Below are 21175 nucleotides of genomic sequence, written 5' to 3'. Positions count from 1 at the left end.
GGTCCCTGTGATATTACTCTTGCTTTTTATTTTGAAATTTTATTCAAACAAAAAATAGAAGATTTACTGTTATGCAGACTACTGCAATACTGTAGTAATTGTAAAAATTACATCAACCCATTCATGACTGCGTATTAGAATGGCTATTTGGACATTTATTGGACAATGACATCATTTGTTCACTTTTGAACATCGGCAAAAATCAAACATTTCCTGTACTTTGTGCTCCATTTCCAGGTTCTTTTTATAGTAAAATTAATCAAAATCACCTCTATTTCTATAATATAGTTTCCATTCTATCAAATGAGACCAAGAAAACGAGAATACAACCACAAATACTATACGAAAATAGACCACAAAGTCGGCATTTTAATTAAAAAAAACGGTCGGAGTTTTTTTTTTCTCATTATGCACTGCGTGCTCCAGGATTTTTTTTATGTGGTGCACACTGACCACACAGACCCATTCTCTCACATGTGGGCCTACTAGCTTTCTCCTGCCTGATTTGAAGCCGCTAGAATTTATGAGTATATATACGTCAAACACGGTACCTCACAAACGTATATATACGGCCGCGACAGTCAAAGGGTTAATATATTTATATATGGGGTTGCAAAAGAAGTAAATGCTAGGGTGTCCGGGAGAGGGGTGGGATTAAATTATGGGGAATCAATTACAAAATGGGAATTGACATAGATACTTTTTGCTGATGATACTGTGCTTACAGGAGATTCTAAAGAAAAATTGCAAAGGTTAGTGGATGAGTTTGGGAGTGTGTGTAGAGGTAGAAAGTTGAAAGTGAACATAGAAAAGAGTAAGGTGATGAGGGTATCAAATGATTTAGATAGAGAAAAATTGGATATCAAATTGGAGAGAAGGGGTATGGAAGAAGTGAATGTTTTCAGATATTTGGGAGTAGACGTGTCAGTGGATGGATGTATGAAGGATGAGGTTAACCATAGAATTGATGAAGGAAAAAAAGTAAGTGGTGCATTGAGGTATATGTGGAGACAAAAAACATTATCTATGGAGGCAAAGAAGGAAATGTATCAAAGTACAGTGGTACCAACTCTCATATATGGGTGTGAAGCTTGGTATGTGAATGCTGCAGCGAGGAGACGGTTGGAGGCAGTGGAGATGTCCTGTCTAAGGACAATGTGTGGTGTAAATACTATGCAGAAAATTCGGAGTTTGAAAATTAGGAGGTGTGGCATTAATAAAAGCATTAGTCAGAGGGCTGAAGAGGGATTGTTGAGGTGTTTTGATCACTCAGAGAGAATGGATCAAAGTAGAATGACATGGAGAGCATATAAATCTGTAGGGAAAGGAAGGTGGGGTAGGGGTCGTCCGTGAAAAGGTTGGAGGGACGGGGTAAAGGAGGGTTTGTGGGTGAGGGACTTGGACTTCCAGCAAGCGTGTGTGAACATGTTAGATAGAAAGTGAATGGAGGCAAATGCTATTTGGGACCTGACAAGCTGTTGGAGTGTGAGCAGGGTAATAGTTAGTGAAAGGATTCAGGGAAACCGGTTATTTTTATACATATAACCAAACTTGAGTCCTGGAAGTGGGAAGTACAATGCCTGCACTTTAAAGGAGGGGTGTGGGATACTGGCAGTTTGGAGGGGTATGTTTTATTCTTTATACGCATATGCTTCTAAACTGTTGTATTCTGGGCACCTTTGCAAAAACAGTGATTATGCATGAGTAAGGTGAATGTGTTGAATGATCAAAGTATTTTCTTTTTGGGGATTTTCTTTCTTTTTGGGTCACCCTGCCTCAGTGGGAGATGGCCGACTTGTTAAAAAAAAAAATAAAAAATATATACAACTTACAATCTACTCCAAAAAAACACCACACTCCAGTTCACATTAGCTCACTAGCATACTGCTACTAATGAGTTAAACAAAATAAATCATCAGAGAGGCACCATGACATACACACCCCCATCTTCACTTCTGGCTGGTAGACTAATTACCAGCAGGCAAAACACCATACAGTACTCTCGCATAAACAGGCCTCTGCATATTAGGGCCTTACAAATAAACATGAGAGCACAAACACCTATAGTATACACTAAAAAACTTATCAAAATTACCTACTCAAACTACCGCCCAAACATGATGACTTTACCCCAGTCACCACCCGACTCATTATGAGCTAAACACACCTTTCATCTGCTCCTGTCCTGGCAACTGCCTGACTGGCTGGAATAAAACTGTGTTTGCTTTCAGGGAATAATACATGTCCACTTTCAGTATACTAAGTATATAAGGAGCGTTATTCTATATAAATATTTTTTTTGCAGTACTTCATAATACAGGCTTCAGTTTTACACTCACTTGGCAAGACAGTAATATCGAAAAAATATTATTCCAACAAAAAAAATTCTAAATTTTGATAAGCTGATCAGTCTCACCATTACCTGACACTACCACCAAGGCTACCGTGACTTTTTGCCAGATAATACACAAATAACCTGACTAGTACTATCAACTGATCGCATTAACTAGTCATGTGACTAGTTAACCCTTTCGGTGTCAGTCCTGTTATATAACGGCTCTGAAGCCAGTGTCGGTCCTACAGTACTATGCCATGAGCTCAACTCACTGAGATAAGCTGTGAGCAGTAAATTTGGGCATAGATAAGAGAGAATAGGTCAATGCAATAAGTGTGCACCATATAAAAAAATCCTGCAGCATGTAGTGCATGAGGAAAAAAACTGCGACCATGTTTTTGGCTTAAAACCTGGTGTATTTTCATGTGCTTTTATACAAGATATGATATAAGGTGTAATGACAGTAGTTTGTTGGACTTCATACTGGTAGATATAAGACTGTTGGGTATGCTTCAGTATGTACATGTTTATAGAGGGGCCACAGATATGTCAGATCACTTTTTAGTTGTAGCTACAGTGAGAGTAAACGGTAGATGGGATACAAGTAAGAGAGAGGTGAAGGTTTATGAACTAGAGGAGGAGGCAGTTTGGGTAAGATATAAACAACTATTGGAAGATATATGGACTAGTGAGAGCATAAGCAACGGGGATGAAGATGTATGGGGTAGGTTTAGGAATGTAGTGTTAGAGTGTTCATCAGAAGTTTGTGGTTACAGGGAAGTGGGTGCAGGAGGGAAGAAGACCGACTGGTGGAACAATAAGGTAAAGAGTAGTAAGGAAGAAAAAGTTAGCATACAATAGGTTTTCACAAAGTAGAAGTGATGTAAGGAGGGAGGAGTATATGGAGAGAAAAAGAAAGTTTAAGAGACTGATGAAGGAATGTAAAAAGAGAGCAAATAAGAGAAAGGGTGAGATGTTATCAACAAATTTTGTGGAAAATAAGAAATAGTTTTGGAGTAGAATTAATAAATTGAGAAAGCCTAGGGAACAAATGGCTCTGATAGTTAAAAATGGGAGAGAAGAGTTATCAAATGGAGAGCTGGAGGTATCAGGAAGAGGGAAGGAATATTTTGAGGAACTGTTAAATGTTGATAAAGATTGGGTAGCTATGATTTCATGTATAGGGCAAGAAGGAATAACATCTTGTAGGAGTGAGGAAGAGCCAGTTGTGAGTGTGGGAGAAGTGAATGAGGCAGTGGATAGAATGAAAGGGGGTAAAGCAGCTGGGACTGATGGGATAAAGACAGAAATGTTAAAAGCAGATGGGGATATAGTTATGGAGTGGATAGTGCTTTTATTTAATAAATGTATGGAAGAGGGTAAGATACCTAAGAATTGGCAGAGAGCATGCATAGTTCATTTATATAAAGGCAAAGGGGACACAAGAGTGTAAAAATTATTGGGAAAGAAGTCTGTTGAGTTCTCCATGAGAAAGCAGAAGAGAATCCTTCCTCTGTAAGCCATGTGTGTCATAAAAGGCGACTAAAATGCTGGGAGCAAGCGGCTAGTAACCTCTTCTCCTGCATAAATTATTAAATTTTAAAAGAGAAACTTTTGTTTTTCTTTTTAGGTCACCCTTCCTCAGTGGGATATGGCTAGTTTGTTCAAAGAAAAAAAATCTGTTAAGCATACCTGGTCAAGTGTATGGTAAAGTTATTATTGAAAGAATAAAGAGTAAGACAGAGAGCAGGATAGCAGAAGAGCAAGGAGGCTTTAGGAAGGGTAGGGGGTGTATAGACCAAGTGTTTACAGTGAAACATATAGGCAAACAACATTTAGATAAGGGTAAAGAGGTTTTTATGGCATTTATGGATTTGGAAAAGGCATATGATAGGGTGAATAGGGAGGCAATGTGGCAGATGTTGCAAATATATGGAACATGAGGTAGGTTACTGAAAACAGTAGGGTTTTTACAAGGATAGTGAAGCTCAGATTAGAGTATGCTGGATAGAGGGAGATTATTTTCCAGTAAAAGTAGGCCTTTGACAGGGATGTGTGATGTCACCATGGTTGTTCAATATATTTAGAGATAGAGAAGTAAGAGAAGTGAATGCTCAGGTGTTGGCAAGAGGTGCGGGGTTAAAAGATAAAAAAATCTAACACAATGTGGGAATTTTCACAGTTGCTCATTGCTGATGACACTATACTTTTGGGAGGTTCTGAAGAGAAGTTGCAGAGGTTAGTGGATGAGTTTGGTAGGGTATGTAAAAGAAGGAAATTAAAAGTGAACATAGGAAAGAGTAAGGTGATGAGGATAACAAAAAAATTTAGGTAATGAAAGATTGGCAATCAGATTGGAGGGAGTATGGAGGAGGTGAATGTATTCAGATATTTTGGAGTGGACGTGTCAGCAGATGGGTCTATGAAAGATGAGGCGAATCACAGAACTGATGAGAGAAAAAAGGTGAGTGGTGCACTGAAGAGTCTGTGGAGACAAAGAACGTTATCCATGGAAGCAAAGAGGGAAATGTATGAGAGTACACGTACAGTTATACCAATGCTCTTATATGGGTGTGAAACATGGGATGTGAATCTTGCAATAAGAAGGCTGGGGGCAGTAGAGAAATCATGTCTGAGAGCAATGTGTGATGTAAATATAATGCAGAGAATCCATAGTTTGGAAATTTGGAGGAGGTGCGGGGTTAACAAATATATTATCCAAAGGGCTGAGGAGTATTGTTGAGGTGGTTCGGACATGTAGAGAGGGCGAAAAAAAATACAATGACTTCGAGAGCATATAAATCTGTAGTGGAGGGAAGGCAGGGTAGGGGTTGGCCTAGGAAAGGTTGGAGGGATGGGGTAAAGAAGGTTTTGTTTGCGAGGGGCTTGGACTTCCAGCAAGCATGCATGAGCGTATTAAATAGGACTGAATGGAGACAAATGATTTTTAGGACTTGACGTGCTGTTATTGTGTAAGCAAGGTAACATTTATGAAGGGATTCTGGGAAACCAGCAGGCCAGACTTGAGTCCTGAAGATGGAAAGTACAGTGCCTGCACTCTAAAGGAAGGGTGTTAATGTTGCAGTTTTATAATTGTAATGTAAGCATGCCTCTGGCAAGACAGCAGTGGAGTGAATGATGATGAAAGCTTTTCTTTTTTTGGACCACCCTGCCTTGGTAGGAAACAGCCGATGTGTTAATAATAAAAAATATAAAAAAAACTCGGTTTCTTAGTCTCACCTGACAGAATGGATGATATATTACAGAAATACAGATGATTTTGATTAGTTTCAGGACTGAAAGTAGCTTGAAATTGATTTCAAAGTAGCGGAAATGTTCGATAATGCAACAATAGTGCACTAGTCTGCATAACAGTAAATCTTCTATTTTTTGTGTTAATAAAATTTCAAAATGGAAAGCAAGTGAAATATAAGAGGTTCCTGGAGATGTGACTAATGACAAAGGAAATGTTTTTTAGTGCCAGGAATGTCTACATTGTTTATTCTAGACCCTATTTTTAAACTGGAAACTTTTGAATATTGTGTGAAACTGGCCAAATTACCAATTTCTGATCACCTTATTGGAAAAATGTTAATAGGTAAATGGGCATTTTTTTGTATTCAATCGATAGAATAGAAGGAATACTAGCAAAATAGCTATGAGTTTGGTCAACTGGAACAATGGAATTGGCCAAAACTAGGGCACAAAGTGGGCAAAATCACCAGTGCGTAAATATTACCAAGACTGCTAACTTTATGAGCATAATTCCCTAAGTTTTCCATCAAATTTCATACTTTTGGTTTCATTGCTTTCGGAAAAAGATTCTCTACCATTTCATAAAATATAAAAACTTTTATTCTTTTTTAAATATTGCAACCCTGAGAGTAAGTCTGAGACCAAGGGTTGCGACCCTGAAAGGGTTAATCATCCAAGTTGGACCAGAACATTGCCATAAGTTTTAGTCTCCTATGTGCAGGGTAATTTGTGTATTGTTCCAGTCATAGTATTATGTGTTTTTATTCTCGTTGGATAATCTGCTACTTGTCATTAACCCTTTGACTGTTTCGGTCGTATATATACGTCTTACGAGGTACCGTGTTTGACGTATATTTTTTTTTTTTCAACAAACCGGCCGCATCCCACCGAGGCAGGGTGGCCCAAAAAGAAAAACAAAAGTTTCTCTTTTCAAATTTAGTAATTTATACAGGAGAAGGGGTTACTAGCCCCTTGCTCCTGGCATTTTAGTCACCTCTTACAACACGCATGGCTTACGGAGGAAGAATTCTGTTCCACTTCCCCATGGAGATAAGAGGAAATAAACAAGAATAAGAACTAGAAAGAAAATAGAAGAAAACTCAGAGGGGTGTGTATATATATATGCTTGTACATGTATGTGTAGTGTGACCTAAGTGTAAGTAGAAGTAGCAAGACATACTTGAAATCTTGCATGATCTTGAGACAGAAAAAAGGACACCAGCAATCCTACCATCATGTAAAGCAATTACAGGCTTTCATTTTACACTCACTTGGTAGGACGGTAGTACCTCCTTGGGCGGTTGCTGTCTACCAACCTACTACCTAGGTGACGTATATATGTATACTCATAAATTCTAGCGGCTTCAAATCAAGCAGGAGAAAGCTGGTAGGTCCACATGTGAGAGAATGGGTCTGTGTGGTCAGTGTGCACCATATAAAAAAATCCTGGAGCACGCAATGCATAATGAGAAAAAAATACTCCGACCGTTTTTTTTTAATTAAAATGCTGACTTTGTGGTCTATTTTCGTATAGTATTTATGGTTTTATTCTCATTTTCTTGGTCTCAACTGATAGAATGGAATACATATTATAGAAATGGAGGTGATTTTGATTGGTTTTATTAAGAAAAGAGCCTGGAAATGGAGCTCAAAGTAGGGGAAATGTTTGATTTTTGCCGATGTTCAAAAGTAAACAAATGATGTCATTGTCCAATAAATGTCCAACTAGCCATTCTAATATGCAGTCATGAATGGGTTGACATTATTTGTACAATTATTACAGTATTGCAGTAGTCTGCATAACAGTAAATCTTCTATTTTTTGTTTGAATAAAAATTCAAAATAGAAAGCAAGAGTAATATCAGAGGGGGCTGGATATGTGATTAATGAACAAAGAAAATGTTATTTTAGAGCCAGGAATGTCTGCATTGTTCATTCTGGACCTTATTTTGAAACTGTCATATTTTTTAATTTTCGTGAAATTGGCCAAATTGCAAATTTCTGACCACGTTACTGGGTAGTTGAAATCGGTAAATGGGCAGTTTCTTGTACACAATCGATAGAAAAAACAGAGTTCTAAAGAAATAGCTATGAGTTTGGTTGACTGGAACAATGGAACTAGCCGAAAATAGGGCTCAAAGTGGGCGAAATAGCCGATTTTTAAATATCGCCGAGGTCACTAACTTCGCAAGAGTTTAATTCCGTCAGTTTTCCATCAAATTTTGTTTTTTGGTGTCATTACAATTGTGAAAAGATTCTCTATCATATCATAAGAAAAAAATAATTTTTTTTTTTAAATTTTGCGACACCAGGAGATGCCTCACGATTGAGGGTTGCGACAGTCAAGGGGTTAAATAATAAATTGTATTTCATGAATCACAGTAGCATTTTTATTAGTTTTTATCGCTTTTTTCCCCCTCTTTTCCATTTGTCTCGCATGTTTATTTCTACAATCAAAAAATGGCAACTGCACTATTCATAAGTTAAAAAAAGAAAAGAATGTAGAAGTTGAAACGATAAATTATAAGCATTGTTACTAAATGTTCCATATTTCTAGATACATTTATGGCAGGTGACCAAATTTGTAAAATAATTTATAAAGGCAAGTTATGAGATGGACTAAGAAAAAGACATAACTCAAGCACTTCATATAAAGAGCATGGTTGAATGAAATCCTGTTCTAGTTAAAGAATATTAGATTAAAGATGAAATTTAAAAAAAAATAACAATTAAAGTTTGTAGCAGATTCATAAAAATATCATTTCCATAAAAAAATACATTAAAGCATCACCTTAAACACCACATATTACACAAATTATATGCATGTGTATTCAAAGCTTTATGAAGATGTACTGGAAGCATTACTGACACTATCTAAAAATAGTTTCACTATTAACAATGAATAGTAAGTTCTGTACACTCAAAAATATATGGTTAGGGAGTTAGCAAAATGAACCCTAAAACAATTTATTATTAGCTATAGAGGAGGCAAAATGTGAATCAGGAAATAATAAATTTAAAAACACAGGGAATAGGAAAAAGTGACAAGGCATCCCCATACAACAGCTACTGTATTTTGCTTAGAAAGTTTCAGTGGATAAGAAAGATTTCCTCAAAACTTCTCCTTATGTTTCTTTCCATTGCTACACATGCACATTTAAATTAATTAAAAACTAAAACAAGACAAGAGCAGCCATGGAACAATTCTTACACTTACTTGGTCTCCAATGGCCAGCCCATGAGGACCTGAGCGGCCCGGGTTTTGCTCGCCAAGCATGGGAAGATGGTCACGATACACAGTTCCTCCCTTTGCATCATTTACTACTTTAAGATCAGCCTGAAATTATAATGTAAAAATACCAATATACTATACAACTATACTATACTGCAACAATAAGAATTGGTGTGCAAATATGCAAGCAGATATTTCTGAGATAATGAGGACTACAAATGCAATATACAGTGGTACCCCAAGTTTCGAACTGCTCCCAACTCAACCAATTATGTAAGTGTATTACTGTAAGTGCTTTTGTAAGTGCATTTTTGGGGTCTGAAATGGACTAATCTAATTTACAGTATTCCTTATGGGAACAAATTCGTTCGGTAACGGCACTCGAACAGCATTCTGTTAAGAAGAAAGTTCGAAACTCGGGGTACAACTGTACTTTATACTATATTTTGGCATGATGTTAAATAAAATTCAAACATGGACAGAGTAAGAGTAGTATAATTAATCATGATAAAGAAAGATGATTGTGGATGTTATGATGAATGAGAAGAAGCTGGATGTCCTGGCTTTAAGTGAAACAAAGCTGAAGGGGGTAGGAGAGTGTCAGTGGGGAGAAATAAATAGGATTAGGTCAGGGATTTCAAAAAGACTTAGAGCTAAAGAAGGAGTAGCAATAATGTTGAAGAATAAGTTATGGCAGGAAAAGAAGGAATATAAAAGTACAAATTCAAAGATTATGTGGTGTAAAATAAGGGTTGGATGTGAAAAGTGGGTTATAGTAAGTGTTCATGCACCTGGAGAAGAGAGAAGTGTAGAGAGAGAAATTCTGGGAAATGTTAAGCGAGTGCATGGGGAGTTTTGAACCAAGTGAGTGAGTACTTGTGGTTGGGGATCTCAATTCTAAAGTGGGTGAAAATGTTGTGGAGGGACTAGTAGATAACTTCGGGGTCCAAGGGGTAAATGAAAATGGGGAGCCTTTAATTGAGTTATGTGTTGAAAGAGGTTTGGCAATAAGTAATACATATTTTATGAAAAAGAGGATAAATAAGTATACAAGGTATGATATAGCACGTAATGAAAGTAGTTTGTTAGATTATGTACTGGTGGATAAAAGGTTGATGGGTAGGTGTCAGGATGTACATGTTTATAGAGGGGCATGGATATATTGGAGCTTTATATAGTTGTAGCTACAGTTAGAATAAGAGGTAGATGGGACAAAAGGACAATGGCAACAGCAAGTAAGAAAGAGGTGAACGTGTATAAACAAGGGAGGAGGAAGTTAGGATGAGATATAAGCAACTATTGGCAGAAAGGTTGGCTAATGCAAGTATGAGTAGTGGTGAGGGGGTTGAAGAGGGTTGGGATAGTTTTAAAAATGCAGTATTAGAATGTGGGGCAGAAGTTTGTGGTTATAGGAGGGTGGGTGCAGGAGGAAAGAGGAGTGATTGGTGGAATGATGAAGTAAAGGGTGTGATAAAAGAGAAAAAAGGTAGCTTATGAAAGTTTTACAAAGAAGAAGTGTTGTAAGAACAGCAGAATATATGGAGAGTAAAAGAAAGGAGAAGAGAGTGGTGAGAGAGTGCAACAGGAGAGCAGATGAAAGAGTGGGAGAGGCACTGGCAAGAAATTTTGCTGAAAATAAGAAAAAAATTTGGAGTGAGATAAACAAGTTAAGAAAGCCTAGGGAATGAATGGATCTGTCAGTTAAAAACAGAGTAGGGGAGTTAGTAGATGGGGAGCTGGAGGTATTAAGTAGATGGCGGGAATATTTTGAGTAACTTTTAAATATCGACGAAGAAAGGGAGGTAGTAATTTCATGCACTGGTCAGGGAGGTATAACATCTATTAGGAGTGAAGAGCAGGATGTGAGTGTGGGGGAGGTGCGTGAGGCATTACGTAGAATGAAAGGGGGAAAGCAGCTGAAACTGATGGGATCATGAAAGAAATGTTAAAAGGAGGGGGGGATATAGTATTGCAGTGGTTGGTATTTTTGTTTAATAAATGTATGAAAGAGGGGAAGATACTTAGGGATTGACAGAGAGCATGTATAGTTCCTTTACATAAAGGGAAGGGGAACAAAAAAGATTGTAAAAATTATAAGGGAATAAGCTTACTGAGTATACCATGTAAAGTGTACAGTAGGGTTATTAATGAAAGAATTTGAGGTAAGACAGAGTAGGATTGCAAATGAGCAAAGAGGCTTTCCAGTGGGTAGGTTAAGTGTAGATCAAATGTTTACATTGAAGCATATATGTGAACAGCATTTAGATAAAGGTAGGGAAATTTTCATTGCATTTATGGATTTAGAAAAGGCATATATATAGAGTGGATAGGGGGAACCATGAGGCAGATGTTGCAAGTGTATGGAATAGGTAGTAAGTTAATAAATGCTGTAAAGAGTTTTTATGAGGATACTGAGGCTCAGGTTAGGGTGTGTAGGAGAGAGGGAGATTACTTCCCGGTAAAAGTAGGTCTTAGACAGGGATGTGTAATGTCATGTCACCATGGTTTTTTAATATATTTATAGATGGGGTTGTAAAAGAAGTAAATGCTAGGGTGTTGGAGAGAGGAGTAAGATAAGATAAGATTTCGTTCGGATTTTTAACCCCGGAGGGTTAGCCACCCAGGATAACCCAAGAAAGTCAGTGCGTCATCGAGGACTGTCTAACTTATTTCCATTGGGGTCCTTAATCTTGTCCCCCAGGATGCGACCCACACCAGTCGACTAACACCCAGGTACCTATTTGCTGCTAGGTGAACAGGACAACAGGTGTAAGGAAACTTGTCGAAATGTTCCCACCCGCCGGGAATCGAACCCGGGCCCTCCATGTGTGAAGCGGGAGCTTTAGCCACCAGGCCACCGGGCCACCTGGGATTAAATTATAGGGAATCAAATACAAAATGGGAGTTGACAGTTACTTTTTGCTGATAATACTGTGCTTATGGGAGATTCTAAATAAAAGTTGCAAAGGTTAGTTGACAAATTTGGGAGGGTGTGTAAAGGCAGAAAGTTGAAAGTGAACATAGATAAGAGTAAGGTGGTGAGGATATCAAATGCTTTAGATAAAGAAAAATTGGATATCACACTGGAGAGAGGGAGTATGGAAGAAGTGAATGTTTTCAGATATTTGGGAGCCGAGCTGTCAGCGGATGGGTTTATGAAGGACGAAGTTAACCACAGAATTGATGAAGGGAAAAAGGTAAGTGGTGCGTTGAGGTATCTGTGGAGACAAACGTTATCTGAGGAGGCAAAGAAGGGAATGTATGAAAGTAGTATAGTGGTACCAACACTCTTATATGGGTGTGAAGCTTGGGTTGTAAATGCTGCAACGAGGAGGCGGCTGGAGGCAGTGATGTCTTGTCTAAGGGCAATGTGTGGTGTAAATATTATGCAGAAATTTTGGAGTGTGGAAATTAGGAGGAGGTGTGGAGTTACTAAGAGTATTGCTCAAGAGGGCTGAAGAGGGGTTGTTGATATGGTTTGGTCATTTAGAAAGAATGGATCAAAGTAGAATGACTTAGAGAGCATATAAATCTGTAGGGGATAGAAGGTGGGGTAGGGGTCATCCTCGAAAAGGTTGGAGGGAGGGTAAAGGAGGTTTTATGGGTGAGGAGCTTGGACTTCCAGCAAGAGGGTGCAAGTGTGTTAGATAGGAGTAAATGGAAACGAATGGTTTTTGGGACTTGAGGAGCTGTTTGAGTGCGAGCAGGGTAATATTTAGTGAAGGGATTCAGGGAAACCAGTTATTATAGATTTAGCCAGACTTAGAGTCCTGGAAATGGGAAGTACAATGCCTGCACTTTAAAGGAGGGGTCTGGGATATTGACAGTTTGGAGGGACTTCTAAACTGTTTTATCTGAGTGCCTCTGCAAAGATAGTGATTATGTATGAGTGAGGTGAAAGTGTTGAATGATGCTGAAAGTATTTTCTTTTTCGGGATTTTCTTTCTTTTTGGGTCACCCTGCCTCGATGGGAGACGGCCAACTTGATGAGGATAAAAAAAGAAAGCAAAAAGACCTACATACTTGAACCTTGCAATATATATCAGTAATTTTTTAATATGTAATCTTGGAATGCTCAAATATTTTTTGAACACACTGGCCATCTACTACCAAAGAAAGTTGGAGAAAGAAAAAAAATAAAATCACCAGAAGGGAGTAGACATTACAAATCAAATGACCCTCTGAACTACATCATCCTTACCCCTCCTTCAATGTGCAGGCACTTTGAAGGAGGGGTGAATTAAAGTCTGGCTAGCCTGTTTACCTGAATCCCTTCATGCTACCAACAGGACATCAAGTCATAAAAGTTACTAATCTCCAATCATTCCAATCTAACACACTCACACAAGCCTACCAATCATTATTTGCATGTTGTATTTCAAGTATTTCATCCCAACTCAAAACCAAATTCCTTTATGAAGGTAAATCATAACTCAAAATTATTATAACTCTAGACCATCGTAACTCAAGCTACCACCGTGCTAGCCTATGGTAGGGGGATTTGCATATATGTGTACTTTTACTGCTTAAAGTATCTCTGAATTTCCAGTCGTTGGCTAACACCATGGTTCTGCTTACAGACCTTGTACTTGACAAGCTACACCAAGAACTAAACGTTCTTAAATAAAACGGCTACCTTGTCCATGTATCTTTAGTTAACGTGTGTCAGCTTGTTACAAAGTTGCATATATCAATAAGGAAACTAGATATTCACCTAGTTAAGGAATTGTAAAATTACAATTTAGACAAAATTATGGCCATCTCCCACTCAGGCAGGGTGACCCCCCCCAAAAAAAAAATACCATCATTCACACTATCACTGCCTTGCCAGAGGTGCACAGATACAACAGTTTAGATGTCACTCTAAACAACAAGTATCCCATACCCTTCCTTCAGAGTGCAGGCATTGTACTTCCCACCTCCAGGACTCAAGTCTGACTAACTGGTTTTCCTGAATACAGTGGACCCCCGGTTAACGATATTTTTTCACTTCAGAAGTATGTTCAGGTGCCAGTACTGACCGAATTTGTTCCCATAAGAAATATTGTGAAGTAGATTAGTCCATTTCAGACCCCCAAACATACACGTACAAACGCACTTACTTAAATACACTTACATAATTGGTCGCATTCGGAGGTAATCGTTATGCGGGGGTCCACTGTACCTTCACAAAATATTACCCTGCTCACACTCCAACAGCATATCTGAAGTTAATCATAACTACAGCCTCTGACATCTTCCAATTTAACTTCATAGGAAGAAAAATATTTAAGATTGTCAAAGGAAGACTTCCAAACATTTTCTAAACAATGTTAAATGTTGATTTGGCATTCATATTTATAAGTAGCTGCTATACCTCATTTCAGTAGTGACATCTTACCATGCCTTCAAAGCCAACCCTGTACAAGTTTTTGGCACCATTATCCCAGATGACATAGGCAGCCGATCTTGGTGAAGCTGCAGACCAATCTTGAATCTCTGAGACTTTACCGCGTCTCCCATTACCTCCATCTTGGTCTTCCCACTGCCAATCTACTCCTCTTACTACTCTAGCACCAGGAAAGATACCACGGATGCCAATTTTTTTACTTTTACGCCGAGGTTCAAGTAACACTCTGTGGATAGTAAATTCCAGTAATCTTCAACAGCAGACAACAAATCAACAATACTGCATATACAAAGTAAAGCTACATGAAAATATTATATACTGAGAGAATATAATGAGCTGTATAAAGTCTGTCCAAAAAATTTTTGGACTAATAAAAAAATGTTTGCCATCGCCCATGTACCAAACAAAGGATTAAGAATGAAATGAAAGCAAAATGTTAAATGGCCAGATATTAATATTTGTATTTTCTAAGTTGCCTATTAAAGGTAATTGTGTTTTATTTCCTTTTTCCATTTTTTTATGGTAAGCTTTTCTATTTACAGAGATTGACCGTACAATTTAAATCCAAACTTATTTTGCACAATTTTTTTTTTTTTTACAATGCTTGAAAAAGCACTTTTATAAAATTAACCTAAAGTTTAACAATACTATTTAACTTACATTACATTCTTTTATTTAGTTAAGGTGTTAAAAAACTTAGATGGCAACAGTGAATTTTCAGAGCAAGAAAAACCAGTTGCAGGAGTATTAATTGACTAGAAATTGCACAATCTTCATATCAAGTGAAGATCCCATATTACTTTGGCCCTTTGCATTTCCTGGCTGCCACCATGCTAACTTTTGAAAGACAGCATTAAGAATGTACAGTATATTAGCATTGTTAAATTGTTTTTACATCTTCAGTATCATGTCTCATGATGGATACCAGAAAAAAAAAAGTACCAAATGTGAAGAAAGATAAAACTTTACCTTTCACACCCAATTGTGGTAATGCGATAGAAACGATGCCTAGGATTGTGTTTGTCACTGTGATAGCACACAGAACATAGGTCATAATTGCTGCATTCTGCACATTTCCATCGTATACCAAATATTGGTTGCTGTCTACAAGTATCACACATTGTGCCCTCATGCTTCACTCCTGAAAAAATTCAATCTGATTAAGTGTGAAGCCTTTTAATACAAGATAGAGCCAGTGATGCAAGTACATCAAGAGGCATCTGTCAATGTGTTCCTAACAAAATCTAAAAATATATTTTAGGATTTAATTCAGTATAAGTTTACTATAGGTATATAAAGCTACTTCAGTTGTACAGAGGGAAGAAAATAAAATACAGAATATACAAGAGGAATCTACTAGTCATTTTATATCTGAATTTAAATGCTGTAATATAAAATTCCTGTACAGAATGTGTATATACAGCCTCTCCTCACTTAACAACAAAGTTCTGTTCCTGAGACCACATCGTTAAACGAATTCGTCGCTAAGTGAGGAGCATACTATAATGGTAGTGAGTTTGTGTCAACCATCTTAGATATTGTTTAATGTCACCTTTGCACCATTTATAACATTTCTGATACATTTTTAAATGTTTATACAGTAGTGTACCGTACAGTGGAACCTCAAAAATCGAACTTAATCCGTTCCAGGAGCTAGTTCTAAATTCGAAAAGTCTGAAATTCGAAGCAATATTTCCCATAAGAAATAATGGTAATACAATTAATCCGTTCCAGAAACCCAAAAATATTCACACAAAAAATACATTTTATAGAGATTAATTACAGTTTTACATACACACAACAAATGCTATAGTCTTTAATTATGTATAGTAATATAAAATAACATTTTTGCTTACCTTTATTGAAGATTGGTGATGGCATCTGGAAGATAGGGAGGAGGAGAGAGGGAGTTGGGGTTATTGTTTGGAAGGAGAATCCCCCTCCATGAGGACTTCCGGTATCAAAGCCCTCTCTGGGGTTGCTTCCCTTCTCTGTATTTTAATGCCACTAGGACCAGCTTGAGAGTCATTGGACCCCAGTCTCACAAAATAACTGTCTACAGTCCTCTGTTTCTGTCTCACAAAATAACTATCCACAGTCGTCTGTTTCTGTCTCACAAAATAACTGTCCACAATCGTCTGTTTGTCTCACAAAATAACTCCACAGTCGTCTGTCTCACAAAATAACTGTCCACAGTTGTCTGTTTCTGTCTCACAAAATAACTGTCCACAATCATCTGTTTGTCTCACAAAATAACTCCACAGTTGTCTGTTTCTGTCTCACAAAATAACCCCACAGTCGTCTGTTTCTGTCTCACAAAATAACTGTCCACAATCGTCTGTCTCACAAAATAACTCCACAGTCGTCTGTTTCTGTCTCACAAAATAACTGTCCACAGTCGTCTGTTTCTGTCTCACAAAATAACTGTCAACAATCGTCTGTTTGTCTCACAAAATAACTCCACAGTCGTCTGTTTCTGTCTCACAAAATAACTGTCTACAGTCGTCTGTTTCTGTCTCACAAAATAACTGTCCACAGTCGTCTGTTTCTGTCTCACAAAATAACTGTCCACAGTCCTCTGTACATCCTGGCAAGCTCAACAAGTCTCACTCCAATCTCATACTTCTGTATTATTTCCTTCTTCACATCTATGGTGTTTCTCACTTTCTTTACCACAGGGGAACCACTAGCAAGTTTCTTTGGGCCCATGGCAGCTTATTTCACAGCCCTACAAGCATTAAACACAATTAAATAATCGTAAAATGTGTGAATGAGATTGCAGGTTAGTGTTCACTCAAGCATAAACAAAGCTAGACTGCTCATGGCGCCTGAACGGGAACGAGGACAGAGCGGGCCAGTGGACAGGTCCTGTACCTGGCGGTCCGAAAATAGGGGCATGTTCAATAATAGGGACACAGTTTGTCTGAAAAAATGGTCTTATTTTTCGAAACGTTCGATATGTGATACGTTCGATTTTTGAGGTTCCACTGTATATTGAAATAAACAGAATAGAGAAAATCAGCTCTAATATACATTATTTAGTTATGAATACTGGTCAGAGAGCCCATCGTAAGTCTGAGGCGTCGGTAAACGAGAACGTTGCTAAGTGAAGAGAGACTGCAGTTTTAAGTTCATTTTATCAGAAAATCAAGGAAAATTCAATTATCCATTAGTCCTCAGCTCAGAGGATAAGTTAAGTGTGTTAGGAGTGAGTGGAGGCAAGTGGTTTTTATGATCTTACATGCTGACGGAGTGTGAGCAGGGGATTCAGGGAAACTGGTCAGCCAGATATGAGTCCTGAAGGTGGAAAGTAGCCTGCACTCTTAAGGAGGGGAGGGGATACCGAAGTATGGAGGGGCAGCCAAGTCATAATGTCAGCATGTCTATGGCAAAACAGCAATAGAGAGTGATGAAAATGATTCTTCTTTTCTGGGTCACCCTACCTTGGTGGGAGACAGCCAGTGTATTAAAAAAAATTCATAATATACTGTATAACAAATAATTTTCCTTTTAGCCACATTAGAGCATAAGGACACCATATAAGTGAAAGCTGATTATTGTTTATAAAGTGTATATAAAAGTTGATTTGGTCAGAGTATGAATGTGTGGATCTAAAGGCCATGATCATATAACAAAGGTATGTGAATTCCCAGAGGCCCTGATGAACTCATAAAAATTTACAAATACAAAATACAGTAGTCCTCACCAGTCGGAGCAGAATCTAAAACTCGGAGGTCATAAGCACCAGCACAACGGTAATTAGCGGCTGTTCCATTATCCCAAACAACCACTACTTCCTCAGGAGATTCAAAATTCCTCACAGTCCCCACATGCCCTTCACCACCATCCTGCAGAAAATTATCATTAACAGTCCTTAAATCTGTCCAACATTCAACAATTACAGTATATGCAAGGCCTGGTCATAGACCAGGCAATGGAGGTATTGACCTCCCCCCCAGAACATCCTCCAAGTAGAGACATTGGGTGTGTTTCCTAATACCTGCTGTCACCGATTATCTAGCAAGTAGGTACCTGGGTGTTAGTCAACTGGTGTGGGTCGCATCCTGAGAGACCAAACTGAAGGATCTCAATAGAAATAAGACAAACAGTCCTCAATGACATTGACTTTCGATTATCCTGGGTGACTAACCCTCTGGGTTAAAAATCCAAACAAAATCTTATCTCTCATTTTATACTGTACTGCACTGTATTGTAACTGGCAGCTCAAAAAATCATACAATACTGATATGAAAATTTGAAATAGATTAAAAAACACTGTCCTTTAATCTGAAACAGTCTAAGAAAAGCAACATATATTGTTAGCAAGTTCATCTAAGTACAGGTACACAAATACACTTACACAAATTATCATATATAGCAACATGTGTGAAAATTACCTAGGATAACCTCAAAATAATCAAACAAAGTGGCATTTCCACTGGGGTCCTTGTTGAACTCTTTTTTTTTAATGTAATATTCTGATTCTCTACCCACACAAACCACTTAGTAGTTTAATGAGGGCTCTGCAAACTCTTGCAATTGCATTCTTCTAACCTCACACTCATAACCAGTAATATTCTACACATGAAACTCAGATCAGTTGAGAAGAGGTACCACAAAGCAGAGACAAGCCTACCTGTTTCCCCCACTTCCAGTCTGGTCCTCTGATGACTCTAGCACCAACGCCTTCCATCATGTATCTTGTGTTCCTTCCAGTGCTTGCTCCTGCTGCCTCCATAACCGAGAGGACACCAGAGAGTGCAGGAAGATGGGAAAAAAAACAAGTGTGGTAGAGGCCAGAATGGACGTCACAACCTGATGTTTATGTTCTGCTCCATTCATCAATGAATAAAATATCTATATATAAATTATTTCTAATTCCCTTTCTAATCACTTCTACTTGTTAGGTATACGAAATAAGATAAGACCTGTAAGCGCTTTTACAACAAATAGCTTACTGGGTACACAAAATGCTGGTCAAAAACGAACGCTGCGTCGTCTGAAGGTAGAATTCATTAAGAAATTGTTAGCAGGTGCTGGAGTTATTGTCACTTAAGTTAACACCCTTTCAAGGGAGGCTCCTCCTTGATGTTAGCGAGGGCTCCCTTGATCAAAAGAATTGGAGCTACCCTCCCCTTTCTCGGATCGAATCTGCTTCCCATTATACATGCCCTTACGGGATTACCGTTCCCAGTAATAATAATAATATCTTCATTTACTACAAGTACATATACAAGGTATACAGTCCTAGCTGACATCAATGATATACTACTATATAGAAAGTCCCTTGTTATGCCGAGCATTTCGGGCAAATTAGGTCATTTTTGTCCCAGGATGCGACCCACACCAGTCGACTAACTCCCAGGTACCCATTTTACTGATGGGTGAACAGGGACATCAAGTGTCTTATGGAAACACGTCCCTAATGTTTTCCAGCCGTACCAGAGGAGATTCGAACTCCGGACCTCAGTGTGTGAGCTGAGTGCGCTAGCGATCGAGCTACGGGACAAGTAACGAGGCTTACCTGTGTGTTAAGCCGTTTTGGGCGGCAGCCTGGAGGTGGCAGCATCCTGTAGGACGGCATCCCAAGGTGGCAGCCTAGAAGGTTGCATCCTAAGGTGGCAGCCTAGAAGGTTGCATCCTAAGGTGGCAGCCTAGAAGGTTGCATCCTAAGGTGGCAGCCTAGAAGGTTGCATCCTAAGGTGGCAGCCTAGAAGGTTGCATCCTAAGGTGGCAGCCTAGAAGGTTGCATCCTAAGGTGGCAGCCTAGAAGGTTGCATCCTAAGGTGGCAGCCTAGAAGGTTGCATCCTAAGGTGGCAGCCTAGAAGGTTGCATCCTAAGGTGGCAGCCTAGAAGGTTGCATCCTAAGGTGGCAGCCTAGAAGGTTGCATCCTAAGGTGGCAGCCTAGAAGGTTGCATCCTAAAAGGTTGCATCCTAAGGTGGCAGCCTAGAAGGTTGCATCCTAAGGTGGCAGCCTAGAAGGTTGCATCCTAAGGTGGCAGCCTAGAAGGTTGCATCCTAAGGTGGCAGCCTAGAAGGTTGCATCCTAAGGTGGCAGCCTAGAAGGTTGCATCCTAAGGTGGCAGCCTAGAAGGTTGCATCCTAAGGTGGCAGCCTAGAAGGTTGCATCCTAAGGTGGCAGCCTAGAAGGTTGCATCCTAAGGTGGCAGCCTAGAAGGTTGCATCCTAAGGTGGCAGCCTAGAAGGTTGCATCCTAAGGTGGCAGCCTAGAAGGTTGCATCCTAAGGTGGCAGCCTAGAAGGTTGCATCCTAAGGTGGCAGCCTAGAAGGTTGCATCCTAAGGTGGCAGCCTAGAAGGTTGCATCCTAAGGTGGCAGCCTAGAAGGTTGCATCCTAAGGTGGCAGCCTAGAAGGTTGCATCCTAAGGTGGCAGCCTAGAAGGTTGCATCCTAAGGTGGCAGCCTAGAAGGTTGCATCCTAAGGTGGCAGCCTAGAAGGTTGCATCCTAAGGTGGCAGCCTAGAAGGTTGCATCCTAAGGTGGCAGCCTAGAAGGTTGCATCCTAAGGTGGCAGCCTAGAAGGTTGCATCCTAAGGTGGCAGCCTAGAAGGTTGCATCCTAAGGTGGCAGCCTAGAAGGTTGCATCCTAGGGGATTGCATCATGGAGGGTAGCACCCTAGAGGATTGTATCCTGGAGGGTGACATCCTAGAGGATTGCATCCTGGAGTGTGGTATCCTAGAGGATTGCATCCTGGAGGGTGGCATCCTAGAGGATTGCATCCTGGAGGGTGGCATCTTAGAGAACTGCATCCTGGAGGGTGGCATCCTAGAGGATTGCATCCTGGAGGGTGGCATCTTAGAGAATTGCATCCTGGAGGGTGGCATCCTAGAGGATTGCATCCTGGAGGGTGGCATCCTAGAGTATTGCATCCTGGAGGGTGGCATCCTAGAGGATTGCATCCTGGAGGGTGGCATCTTAGAGAATTGCATCCTGGAGGATGG

At 39.2% G+C, this 21175-nt stretch overlaps 1 protein-coding gene across 1 annotated transcript in view; it reads right to left on the bottom strand.

Annotated features, from left to right (window-relative positions):
* LOC128692037 (E3 ubiquitin-protein ligase mib1-like) overlaps positions 1–19037 on the bottom strand; it is a gene marked incomplete at its 3' end in the record, with an annotated part of 93318 nt that extends 74281 nt beyond the window's left edge. Inside the window, 5 exon segments of the mRNA XM_070085190.1 lie at positions 8808–8927; positions 14203–14437; positions 15181–15352; positions 17918–18059; positions 18848–19037. Of these exon segments, the coding sequence (XP_069941291.1) occupies positions 8808–8927; positions 14203–14437; positions 15181–15352; positions 17918–18059; positions 18848–18949 (771 nt within the window).
* Positions 19038–21175: the final 2138 nt, after the last annotated feature.

The sequence above is a fragment of the Cherax quadricarinatus genome, chromosome 15 (genome assembly GCF_038502225.1).
Source record: "Cherax quadricarinatus isolate ZL_2023a chromosome 15, ASM3850222v1, whole genome shotgun sequence".
In the NCBI taxonomy this organism is placed as follows: domain Eukaryota; kingdom Metazoa; phylum Arthropoda; class Malacostraca; order Decapoda; family Parastacidae; genus Cherax; species Cherax quadricarinatus.
Note: the sequence above shows the minus strand (reverse complement) of the source record. Positions and strands in the feature narration are given on the sequence as shown.